Raw genomic sequence first — 12,777 nt, 5'->3', positions numbered from 1 at the left:
CTCATAACAAATGATATCATAAAAGTAATATAAAAAATACAAATAGGAAAAAGTAATAAAAGATAGAAAAAAATTTCAAGAATAAGAAAAATGATAAAAATAAATGAAAGAAATGTATTTTAAAACTTAACAAAAATATGATATAGATTATTAAAAATATTTTCAATAAATGTGGTAAATTTTAATTCAAGTAATTGCATAATTTTAAAATAAAAAATTTTCGATAAATGTTTTTAGAATAACTAAATGTTAAAATAAATGTGAATTTTTTATTATTATATAACAAAAATGTACTATTTAAGTTAATTTAAATTATCTTCATCACAATCGAATCTTTCAAATATTTAAAGATTCTTTCAAACTGATAATTCTGTTGACATTCTTCTTAAGTGCCATTTTAAAATTGAAGGTTCTTTGCTTATTATATATATATATATATTTTCTTTAGTTGTAACTGATAATACTATCATAATGAGTTTTCTTTTCTTAATAACCATATATATGTATATGATATGATAATATGATACTATTGGTGTACTTTATTTTCTTTTCATATATAAAGTATTTCTGAATTCATGGTAAAACAATTTAAAAAGGATGCCATTGAATATTTAAATGTATCATCCTTAAACAATTATAAATTCAGAAACAATATAAACAAATTTAATTCTTATAAAGATGCATGAGGAATAAATTTTTATTATTCATTGACTTCAATTTTATTATTATTTTTTTTTTTAAATAATGTACTAAAGGAAAAAACAAAATAATAAAACATAAGATTGAAATTTTAAATTAAATTATATATTCTAAAAGTAACTCCTTTTTTTTGACAAAAAAAAAAAAGAAATAAATAAAACAGTAAAAACTTTTTTAAAATGATTAAAAGCAATAATATTATATTTAAAAAATATAGTTTCAATATAAAGTGTTATTATCAGGTTCAAATTTTAACTTTTTTTTGATTTATGATATATAAATAATTGACAAATGTAATCTTAATATTCTCAAATATAGTCCTTTTTTATTATTTAAAAGGAGATTGCTTAATTAATAAGATATATTGTTTAAAAAAAAAAATTAAAACACCCGGAGGATGAAATTTAATTGCGTCGAGAAGGTACAATATACAATTTGTTAATTTCAATTATCATTCTTTTTAGAAGTTTCTTCTTCTTCAGTTTTTTTATCATCAACTCTTTCTGTTGCATTGTATGATTGTGTCTCAGAAACATTATCACGTTGAGTTCCATTTTCATCATCATTTCTCGCCAAATCATAATTAATCTCTTCTTCATAATCACCCTTTGGAGCATATTTCCCGCAACAAAAGTTACAACAAAATCCACAACAACATAGACATCCACAACAACAGAAACAACAACAACATGAAAGAAGGAATAATGTATAGAAAACAGGTTTAAACCATTTCTTAAAAATAAAGTTTGGTAGTGCATCAGCATTATGTCCTTCCCAAAGTTGGATACCTTTCATACCATATGTGTCATATATACGCCTTTTTCCTTTGTCAGAAAGAATTTTATGGGCAGTATTAATACATTGAAACTTAAAAAATATATCATATTAAATAAAAAAAAAACATACTTTTTCTATATGTGAAGAGTTGTCAGTACCACCATGATGTCTATCAGGATGATGTTTTAAAGCCAATTTTCGATATGCTTTTTTAATCGTCTCATCATCAGCATTTTTTGGAACACCTAATACTTTATAAAGATTTGAAGGATCATCAAAGGATTGTTCCATTGTAGTAGTTTATTTTTTGTTAGTAACTTATAATATTTTTATATTAAAAAAAATAATGGTATAACCTTAAAAGATAAATATATAATTATAAAATATTAAGAGTTAAATATGCAGTTATAAACATATTTCCAACAGTCCAACACTCCTTTTACTTGGAAAAATATTACTTTCCAATACCTACATTATTTTATACATTAATTTATTAAATAATATATAGTTAAATAAAATAAAATTAATATTAAAAGTAATGTATTAAATGTTTATATTATAATAAAAAATAACAAATTACATCTCTTGCGTTTTATTTTTTTTATATCATTTATCAATTAAATATCATACTTATTTATCATTGATGATTGTAAAAGTATGACTCTTCAAGATAATATCACTTTACGTTAAAATATTTGTTCTTAGAAAGAAAAAAAAAAATCTTTTTTTTAATCATTTTATCAAGTGTAAAAAGAATAAAAGAAAATAAAATTTTTATCTTAATAAACTTTTAAAAATTATTCACTTCTTGTTTGTTATATTTATTCTAATAACTATTGCGTTTATAATGCAGCTTTTCCTTTAACTCCTAATATATGTTTATTGTACGCTGAATTCATTTGTTCTAAAATGATAAATGTAATGACAGTATGTGGACCAAGCCTCATATAATATGGTGTAAAACCTTTCCATAAAGCAAAGAATCCCTCTTTTGAGATAACTTTTTTTAGTACATCACCCATACCTGAATATTCAGGTATACCATCTACTATTCTCATACTTTGTATACGTGTTTTAACAATGTCAACAGGCATTGATACAATTGTTGTTGCGAGTCCACTAATCATAGATGCTAAGAAATGGCAAAAAATACCATCCTCAACAATTTTACTATTTAAAATCATTTGTTTTGATTGAGAATATGTTGCTAGTTGTGCTGCATTAACTACCATAGCTCTCATAATTGTTGGTGTACATCCTCTCCATAAAGTAAGTACTCCTTCTTCTTTTGTAATTCTAAAAATAGCATCGAATACATTTTTATAATTTCTTCTTTGTTCAGGTGGTAATCTTCCATCACCAGTCATTCTTATAAGTGCAACTTCTGTTGGATTACCAGCAAATGATCCTACTGCACCAGCAGTCATTCCTAATGCTGCTTTCATAAAAAAATTAGGTGTACCATGTTTTTTATTTGTTATTTCAAAAAGCCATGTATATACACCTAATCTAGTTGTAGTATAAGATGCTTGTCGTGCCAATCCAGCAGATAATCCTGTATAAAGTTTAAAAAAACCTTCTTTACCAATTACTGTACGAAGAGCCTTAAATGTTGTATTATATTCAGGAGCTCCGGCTGATAATTGCATTCGTGTTTTAACTAAATCTAATGGTTGTACAAATAAAGTAGCTCCCATTCCCGAAAGACCACCAAAAGCGAACTTTACATAATTAGGAATTGTTTTAGGTTTCTCTGACATAATATCTATAAAAAAAATTATATATTAAGATAAAAATTTACAAAATAGACTAACAAAATTATCATAATGTTCTTTCAATAAGAAAAATGTTAAGGAAATTTAAATAATAATATTATGTATATTGATTAATATTTAAATATATTTAAAAAAAAAAATTATAGACATGCAAAATTTTTTAATAAGAAAAGCAGATAAAAGTTTATATGTAAATACAAGTAGGAACATATTTTGTTGGATAAATGATGTGTGAAGTTATAAAAAAAAATTATTATTTAAAATACAATTGACTATCATGATAACATATAATGCTAAAAAATAAAAAAAAAAATTTAACGGTAAATATTCCAACAATTTATTGTAAAATGAAAGCTTATAAATGTTATAAAAGCTTATTGATTTAAAAAATTTTTTTGAGAAATATGTTCCAATTTATAAAATATAAAAGTTAACAGTTTTATATCAAAAGATAATTTTTAGTGATATAAAAAAAGTATATTGTTATATAATGTATCTTTTTTTTTTGGAAAGATGCAGTAAATTTTGAGTATAAAATATATTAATAAAAAAGCAATATATTAAATGGTTGACTTTATATTTAATACATTGTATATCTTCTTCAAAAATTTATAAAATCTTTCATACAATATTACTATTTCTTTACATTTTTAAGTTTTGAAAATTTTTAACTAATAATCACGTATAAGAAATATTGAGACTAAAAAGTACATTTAAAATGATGTATTAACTAATAAAATAAAAGGAAATTTAATTCATACAATGAAATATATATATGTACTTTAATACATAATTGTATTGTATATCTAATATATATTAAATTGGATAATTTTAAGCAAACAAAAACCATTTATAATAATATTTAAACTAAAATTATATATATTTTTTATTAAAAAAATCAACAGTAGAAAATATATATTATTAAAAAAGGTAATTAATTATACATTATAATAAAAGACTTTATATATATATATATATATATATATATATATCAATGTCTTAATTTAATTTAAATGAAAAAATTGTTATCTATTCATCATATAACATTTGATGAAATACTTTAAAAAAAATATTTTTGATTCTATAAATACATGGAAGTATTTAACTATGACATGGACATTTCCAAAAATATAAAATCAAAGTACATTTAAAGAATCATTTTTAATGTAAAATGTCAATTAACAATTAATTATTTCTTAATAAAGTGCTTTCTTTTTAACTTTTATGACATAATTAATACTTTTAAGGATAATTTTTAATCATTCTTTTAAAGGTGTTATATCAATACATTTAAACTAATAATATAATATAGATATAAATAGTTTGATGAATTAAATTTTAATAAAAAATAAAGATTTAACTTATATTGTTAATATATAAAATATATAATATTTCTTTATATAACAATTTTAAGATTGCAGGTGCTTAACATCTAATAAAATTATAATACTTTTAAACATATACATTTTATTATATTTAAAAATACATTATTATAGTTTTCTGATAAAATTTTTCACACAATTATCTTATAAATGTTTTAAAAATTAATGTTAGAAATAAATATATAGAAGAAATTTTTACTCTAATAAATAAATTTTGATTATAAAAAGTATATAAAACAATTGGATAACCAGTTATATGCCATTTTGTTTTTATAATTAAAATTGTACATCTAATAAGATAGTATATTTATTTGGAAATTATACTTTAATAAAAATATTTTAAAGCTTATTGGTAAGTATTTTATTTATATAAATTATAAGCTTTTCGTAATCAATAAAAACTGGCATTTATAAAAATTATAAATACATCATATTTAAATGAAAAATAAGGAAGTAAATTAGTTCATTCAAAAGTTATCATAATGAAAAGTGAAAAATGATGAATATTATATAAATAAAGTCATTTTATTAAATGTGAACAATATTTAACGTATGTAAAATTAACTTTTTACGACATATATATATAAAAAGTTTCATTTAAAAATGTTAAAAGTTTTAAAGAGAAAATAAATTTATATGTAATATAAGTGTTATCATGAAATGAAACCATATTAATAACAAACATGATAAAGTTAAAATGAAAAAAAAAGATATATTTGTTTTTGATATCTTTATAAATAAAAAAATATTTTACCTTTAAAAAAAAGAACAGGAAAAATTATTACATGCTAAAAAATGTTGTAAATTGTTTGTATTTAATTAACCTGTTATTTGTCATTTCCAAATATTTTGTCAAAAAAAATTTTATTTATGCATCAAAAAATATATTTAAATTAATTGTTATTCATTTTATCATCATTTCAGAGGAAGATATTTAATCTTGAAAAAATTTGTATTATTTTATTAAAAGTTTTATCATATTAAATATGTCTTTATAAATTTGTTTCTATAAAATTTATATTATTACATTGTTTTTTTTATTTTCAATAATAATTTTAAGAATAGATATATATATTATTTTAAATTCCATATTATACTACTTTTAACTTGTAAGAAATGTTAATTAACATATTATTATTGAATTGAAATGGAAAGCATTCATTTAATAATTTATTTTTCTTAAAGTATAACATATGTCTAGTATTAAAAAAAAAACAAGTTGCATTGAGTAGAAAAAATACATTGCCATTCAAACAAAAACGATTATCCACCAAGATGTTTACGCGTACAATTAAAAATCTTGTTAAGAGAAAAGTATATTATTCATTGCCAGGACATTAGAAAAGTTTGAACTTGCGCGTTTTTTGTATTGCGTATATGTATAGAGAAACGTTGCGATCTATTTTTGTAGTATTATCTGATATTAAGATAGTTTAAATATTTTTTTACTAACATTTTATATTACCATTATTCCAATATGAATTATGGGGATCAACAAAGACAACAGGCAGGACAACAACAACCGCAAATTCCCCAATCTTCAAGTCATAGAGCCCAAATACAACAACACAATCAACAACAACAACAACAATATGGACTTTCGCCAATGAATCCTAATCCATCTTTAATTCATGGTCAAGGAATTGGTAATATTCAATCTAACATGAATATAAGTGTTCCAAATACATTTAATAGACAAATTAATCAACAAATTTTACAAAGTCATTTTTTAGATCCTCATATACAACAGCAATCTCATGGTATAGGGGGTACAATATATTCTGGTCAGACAAATTCAGGGCTTACATCACCTCGTATTCAACAACAATTAACATCAGGTGCAAATCAGTATACAGGAAATACACAACAAGACCAAATATTTAATGCTACACAGCAAAATTTTTTTACTCATTCAAATACAACTATTCCTCAACAACAGCAACAAAGATACCAAACAATTATAAATCCAATGTTACAACAATCAAATATTTCTTGCCAACAACAATCTTTACAACAGACACCCCAAGTTCATCAAATTAATATTCATTCTCAAGGTATTCAACAGCAATCTCATCAACAAAATATTCAACAACATATGCAACAACAGACATATGATCAACAACAAAATATTCAAAGACAAAATTTACAGCAACATCAAAATATTCAACAATCTAATATATTTCAACAGCACCAACATTTACAACAACCTCAGATTCAGCATAATCAACCAATTCACCAACTTCAACATAACCAACAACATATTCAACAATCTCAACATCATCAACAACAATTATTACAAGCTCACCAACAATTACAGCAACAGTTACAACACCAAAATCAAATGAAATTACAGTTGGAGCAACAAGAAAAATTAAGAAAAGAACAAGAACAGAGAATTTTATTAGCTCAGCAGCAGCGTCAGCAAGAAGAAGCTAGAAAAAAAATAAAAGAACAACAAGCAGCATTAAAAAAGAATGAAGAGGAAAGAATAAAAAAGGAAGCTGAGGAAAGGAGGATAGCTGAGGAGGAGGAACGTAAGGCAAGAGAAGAAGAAATTCGTAGAAAAGAAGCTGAAGAATTATCTAAATTAGAAGCAGAAGTTGAGAAGCGAAAGGAAGAAGCACATGCTGATGCAGAAGTTATTCGTGAAAGATTAGAAAGTTTTTCTGAACCCTTACATTTTGCTGGTATAATGCCATTAACTAAGATAGAACGGTTTTTTCCATTTCCAATTGATCATGAAGATTTTCAACAAAGGCCTATTATAATGGATACAAAAAAAATGAATGAAAGGATTAATAGAATGGCTGATGAGAATACAGTTGAAAGATTATCAAATTTATTAAATAAATGTTCAAAAATAATGGGAAAAATTAGTTTTAAAGAAACTGAATTCGATGAAAATATAACATTGCCAAATAATTTACCACCATTAATAAAACAAATTAAAGATTCTAATAGTATTGCATTTGATTGCCCAAAAGGTTTGTCATCTGAAGATTTAATGATAACAGAATATTTTATGGAGGAAAATATATCTGGATATAACGTAGGTCAAATGGAAAATTTAGAACAATTATTATCTTCAAATAATTTACCTCTTTTATGTGATAATGAACCATCTATTTCAATGCAAAAAAAACAACCATCTTCATCATCACTTAGTGATTGTCCTGTTACAAAAAAGAAAAAAGATGAGGAAATGAAAGTTAATAATTTTCAGACTAGTATTGATGAAACAAAACCATCTGGTAGTGGACAACCAAAACTTCTTGAATTTGAATTAAGACATTTTAAGATTAAACGTAAAAAGAAGGAATCTGATAGTAAAGGTAATACTAATGATAGACCTCAAACACCACCTGAAATATTAAAACAAAGACAAAAAGATTGGTCAGAATGGAGAAAACACCAACAAGAAAAGGTAAGTAGAAAAGTTGATTACACTCATGAATGGAATAATGATGTAATGGCTGAAAAGGAGAGTTTTCAAAAGTTTTGTAATATAGTTGATCATATTCTTGAGAATGTTGGTGAAATGACAATTAATCAAGATGATGGTGAACAAGAATTTGTTCTTATTGAAAGATCTGAATTAGATGAATTAAGAATTGAAGTACAAAAATTAAGACATTGGAAACAACTTCATAAAGTATCATCAGAAAGGCTTGTTAAATTAATGACAATTTTAGAAAAAAATATTAGAGATGTTTTAAAGGGTGATTGTGGTTTATTAAAACCAATTGAAAACTTTAATTCACAAGATTCATTTTTTAAGGAATTAGTTCATGAGAGAATTTTAAGAGCACTTGATGCATGTTGTATTGCATTAAATATTTTAAATTCACCAAAAATGCCAAAACAAGTGTATATTGAAGACACTATTGAAGGAGCTGTTATGTTAGTGAAGCAATTACTTATAAATTATGTCTATCCAGCTTATGATGTAACGATGGCTAAAGGTTCTAATACAATTGCACCAGGAAGTCAAACGATAAAGAAAAAAAATCAAGATACACCAATTAAGAAAAAACGTGAAAAAGATGTAGTTACACAAAATATTCGTGTATTTTTTGCTAGAGCAGTTGAATTATATGATTGTTTTGCTGATCTTGTTCGTATTCATACAATTAATGAAACAATAGCTGTAAAAATTTTATATCTTGGTACTGGTGCTATGTTTGTTAATAATGTTGAAGAACTTCAAACAAGTGCTATAAATATATTATCAAATATATGTTCAAAATATACAACAATGAGATTTACAATATTACAAGAATTATTAAATACATTGCATAGATTACCAACTGGTAGAAATGCTAAAAATTGTTTTAGATTAAATGCTACTGAGACTGTTTCTAATTTTACTATTTTAGTGTTACAATTAGTTCAATCAATTATTAAAGTACCATTAAGAAAAAAAATGACGAATGATGATGAAGGAGAAAGTTTTAATGATAAAATAATGTATGATGACTCGATTGTTGAGCAAAGTTATGAGAAGGCCAAAAAATTAGCAACATTTTTTTTAAATGGTTTTTTATCTAAATTATCACAAAAGGGTGATGATGATTATAAAAAACATTTTGATAATTTTCTTCAAGATATTTTAGTTACATTATTTAAACCTGAATGGCCTGCATCAGAATTAGTATTATTAGTATTATGTAAACATTTAATACATTTTTATAGAACAAAATCAACTGATATGAGTTTAAGAATAGCAAGTCTTGATTATTTAGGAACTATTACAGCACGTCTTCGTAAAGATACATTATCATCACTTGATATTAATTCTGTTACAACTAAAAAACAAATAGATCTTATAGTAAAAGGAATTATTTTTGATGAGATTGATGATGTTAATAAAAATTTAGATGATATTGATATTTCAAATTTATCAAATAATGAAAAACATAGAAAATTAATGCAAGCACTTGTAGATTATTTACTAGCTAAACATGGATCTGGTGATGTATCTGTTGAGTATGGTATATTATTTTATGTTGGTGAATGGTATAAAAAATATACAGAAGATTATGAGAAAGCAAAAGAAGAACATCAGAAACAAAAAAATTCAAGTGATAGTAATGAACGAGATTTAAGGAAAGCTGATAAGAAATTTGCCAAAACAACTGATAAATTTACACATATGAAACATTTTCTTATCAATTTAGCTGATAAAAAACATTTGAAAAAACGTTCACAACATATTAGAAAAACATCAATGATAATGTTAGATGGTGATGCACAATGGGTTGTTAGGTATATGGCATCATCTCGTGAATTTTCACAATCATTTGATAAATATTTAAAACATATTTTGTATGGTGTTCATGTTGAAACTGCTATTGGTTTACGTACAAAAGCAATGCGTTGTTTAACACAAATTATTGATGCTGATAATGAAGTATTAATGATACCAGAAGTTAATAGTGCTGTACAAGCACGTATGATGGATCAAAATGCTGCAGTTAGAGAAGCAACAATAGATCTTGTTGGAAAATATTTAAATTCTCATATAGAATTTTTAGATAGTTATTTTAATGTTTTGATGGGTAGAATTAAAGATTCATCATTAGCTGTAAGAAAACGTGTTATAAGAATTTTAAGAGATATTATTGAGAAACGTTGTGATTTACCACAAAATTATAAAATATTTACTGAAATGGTAAGACGTGTAAATGATGAGGAAAGTGTTAAAAAATTAGTTGTTGAAACATTTCAATCATTTTGGTTTACTATAACACATGATACTAATGAATTATCAAGAAGAGCTTATGAAATGGCAAAAACAATGTCTAATTGTAACAAAGAAGGATTACTTCCAAATGTTGAATCACTTTTTACATCCTTAAATAAACAAATGGATAGAGGATTTATTGAATCAGGAGAACAAATAGTTGATGCATTAATTGATATTGTTTTAACACTTGATCAAAAAATAACAAATGCAGTAAATCAGGCTGAAGATGTTCACGATGAGGTTATGAATACTAAATCAAGTCATACATTATTAACAGGTGTATTATTAACATTATCAGTATTTAGTTGTGTTAAGCCCAAATTATTATTAAAACATTCTGAAGTGTTATTACCATATTTATCAATGAAAGCAATTTCACCATCTGAAATACAAGTTCTTAAAGAAGTTATACGAATGCTTGAGAAAATTGTTCCATTAATGGATTATCCTTCAGATACCTTTATAAACGCTTTAGAAGAAAGATTAAAAGAATTAGTACTTGATGGTGGAAAAGTTATAATAGCACAAGCATTATCATGCATGAGTGCTGCATACAAAAAGTGGAAAAAAAGAAAACCATTAATTTTAACTAATTTCTTAATATATTTACTTTATTTATTACAGCTTCGCAAAAAAGAATTAAAAAAAAGTATAGAAATGAAAGAAGGTAAAGATGATAAAGATAAAAAAGATGATTCAGATCGTAGTTTTACATTAAGAGCAATTTATACAATTGGAATAATGGCTAAATGTTATGACTTTGATGAAATAATGGCAGATGAAGATAAGTCAATAACATTAACAAAACCATTAATTTTATTACTTTCTGAAAAAAGAGATTTAAAAGATCCAAGATTATTTAAAGAAACTGTCCATGATATTCTTATAACATTTTTAAAACATCCTACTGCTGAAATTCGTTTAACAGCATTAACATCAATGGGATATTTTGCTTCTGAGCATTCTGAATACTTAACACATCAAGAAACTAAAAAAATGTATTTGTTTTTACTTACAACAAATGATTTAGCATATTTAAAACTTAAAACACAAGCACTACAAAATTTATCATTATTCCTTCAAGCTGAAGATCAAAAAATGGCTAAAAGTGTTGAAAGATGGCAAGAAAATAAGGAATGTGAAGATCTTAAAGAAATGGAATTAGGTTGTTCAGGATTAAGTTCATCAATTATTCAAAATTATTGGGTTTCTGTTTTAAATAGTTATTTTAATTTATATGAAGAAGTTCGTCTTTGTGCATCACAAGTTGTATGGCAAACATTACAACAAGGTTTAGTTACTCCTGGTTCATCAATACCAACATTAATTGCCATGACTACTGATCCACAAATAAAAATAAGATACCGAATTGAAAATGTATTAAAAGAAATTGATTCTAAATATACAGGAATGATACCAAGTAAATCTGTTTTAGGTATAAGAATGGCATCAAAATTACATATAATGTTAAAAAAAGTTTATAAAAATAGTATTTTACGTGGAATAAGATCATGTGATCAAGTTGGCCAGATAACATTAAATGAATATAATATACCAAAAAATACAGATGATGCTGCAGCTAAATTATCTGGTTTATATACATTATTACGTACAAATAGACAACAAAGGAGAAGTTTTTTATCCTCAACTTTACGTCTTTTTTCAGAAGCAAGTAAAGAAAAATTATCACTTGAAGAATGGATATTTGTTGCAGATAATTTAGCATTATTTCCATATCAAGTACTTGATGAACCACTTTATGTTATTAATACAGCTGATAATATAATATCATTACATGGAAATGATATATTAGCTAATATTAAACAGATGCTTTTACCAAAAGAAACAATACATGAAGTGTCACATATGGATGAAGATGTTGAATTTACGGCAGAATTTATATATCGTCGACTACCAGAGGATAAGTCTCAAATATTTGAATTAATGAATAATCGTCAAGCATGTGTTTTACTAAATGCACTTAAATTATTTTTAATGAAAATGTATGGTTTAAATGAATTAAAAGTTAAAGAATATAGTCCTTCTGAACAGGCAAAAGTTTATGAGAAACCTGTTACGCGCAAAAATATAAGTATATTTAATCCTGTATCATGTTTAAGAGAATTTCATCCTGATGTTATTGCTAAAAGAAATACAATTGCTGGTCATATTGAGTTATCACATGAGATTGTTTCATTTAGAACAATGCTTCTAACAGTTGATAAATTAGATGATGATGAGTCAGTTATAAAATCATCACCATCAGATTATGCTCAAAGTGCACCAAATGATTCAGAATCACAGGATGACTATGATGATTAATTTTTAATACTATTATACTAAATAATATTCTGATCTCTAATTATTATAAAATTTAATAATAAAAAAATTAATTAAA

General features: G+C 24.2%; 3 protein-coding genes across 3 annotated transcripts; 1 reads left to right on the top strand and 2 right to left on the bottom strand.

The window, feature by feature from the left end:
- Positions 1-1,143: 1,143 nt before the first annotated feature.
- Positions 1,144-1,767, bottom strand: SRAE_X000002400 (DnaJ domain-containing protein; the record flags this gene model as incomplete). Its single annotated transcript, XM_024644317.1, has 2 exons — positions 1,144-1,566; positions 1,606-1,767. The coding sequence occupies 2 exons, from the start codon at positions 1,765-1,767 to the stop codon at positions 1,144-1,146; spliced, it is 585 nt and encodes a 194-aa protein (XP_024509889.1).
- Positions 1,768-2,318: 551 nt separating this feature from the next.
- On the bottom strand, positions 2,319-3,236 carry SRAE_X000002300 (Mitochondrial 2-oxoglutarate/malate carrier protein; the record flags this gene model as incomplete). The annotated part of the gene is made up of 1 exon (XM_024644316.1): positions 2,319-3,236. The coding sequence occupies one exon, from the start codon at positions 3,234-3,236 to the stop codon at positions 2,319-2,321; it is 918 nt and encodes a 305-aa protein (XP_024509888.1).
- A 2,874-nt stretch (positions 3,237-6,110) lies between these two features.
- Positions 6,111-12,701, top strand: SRAE_X000002200 (Nipped-B-like protein; the record flags this gene model as incomplete). The annotated part of the gene is made up of 2 exons (XM_024644315.1): positions 6,111-11,988; positions 12,046-12,701. 2 exons carry the CDS (start codon positions 6,111-6,113, stop codon positions 12,699-12,701), a joined length of 6,534 nt encoding a protein of 2,177 aa, XP_024509887.1.
- Between the last annotated feature and the right edge of the window lie 76 nt (positions 12,702-12,777).

Source organism: Strongyloides ratti (genome assembly GCF_001040885.1).
Source record: "Strongyloides ratti genome assembly S_ratti_ED321, chromosome : X".
NCBI lineage: Eukaryota > Metazoa > Nematoda > Chromadorea > Rhabditida > Strongyloididae > Strongyloides > Strongyloides ratti.
The sequence above is the reverse complement of the archived record's forward strand: the minus strand, read 5'-3'. Positions and strand labels throughout refer to the sequence as shown.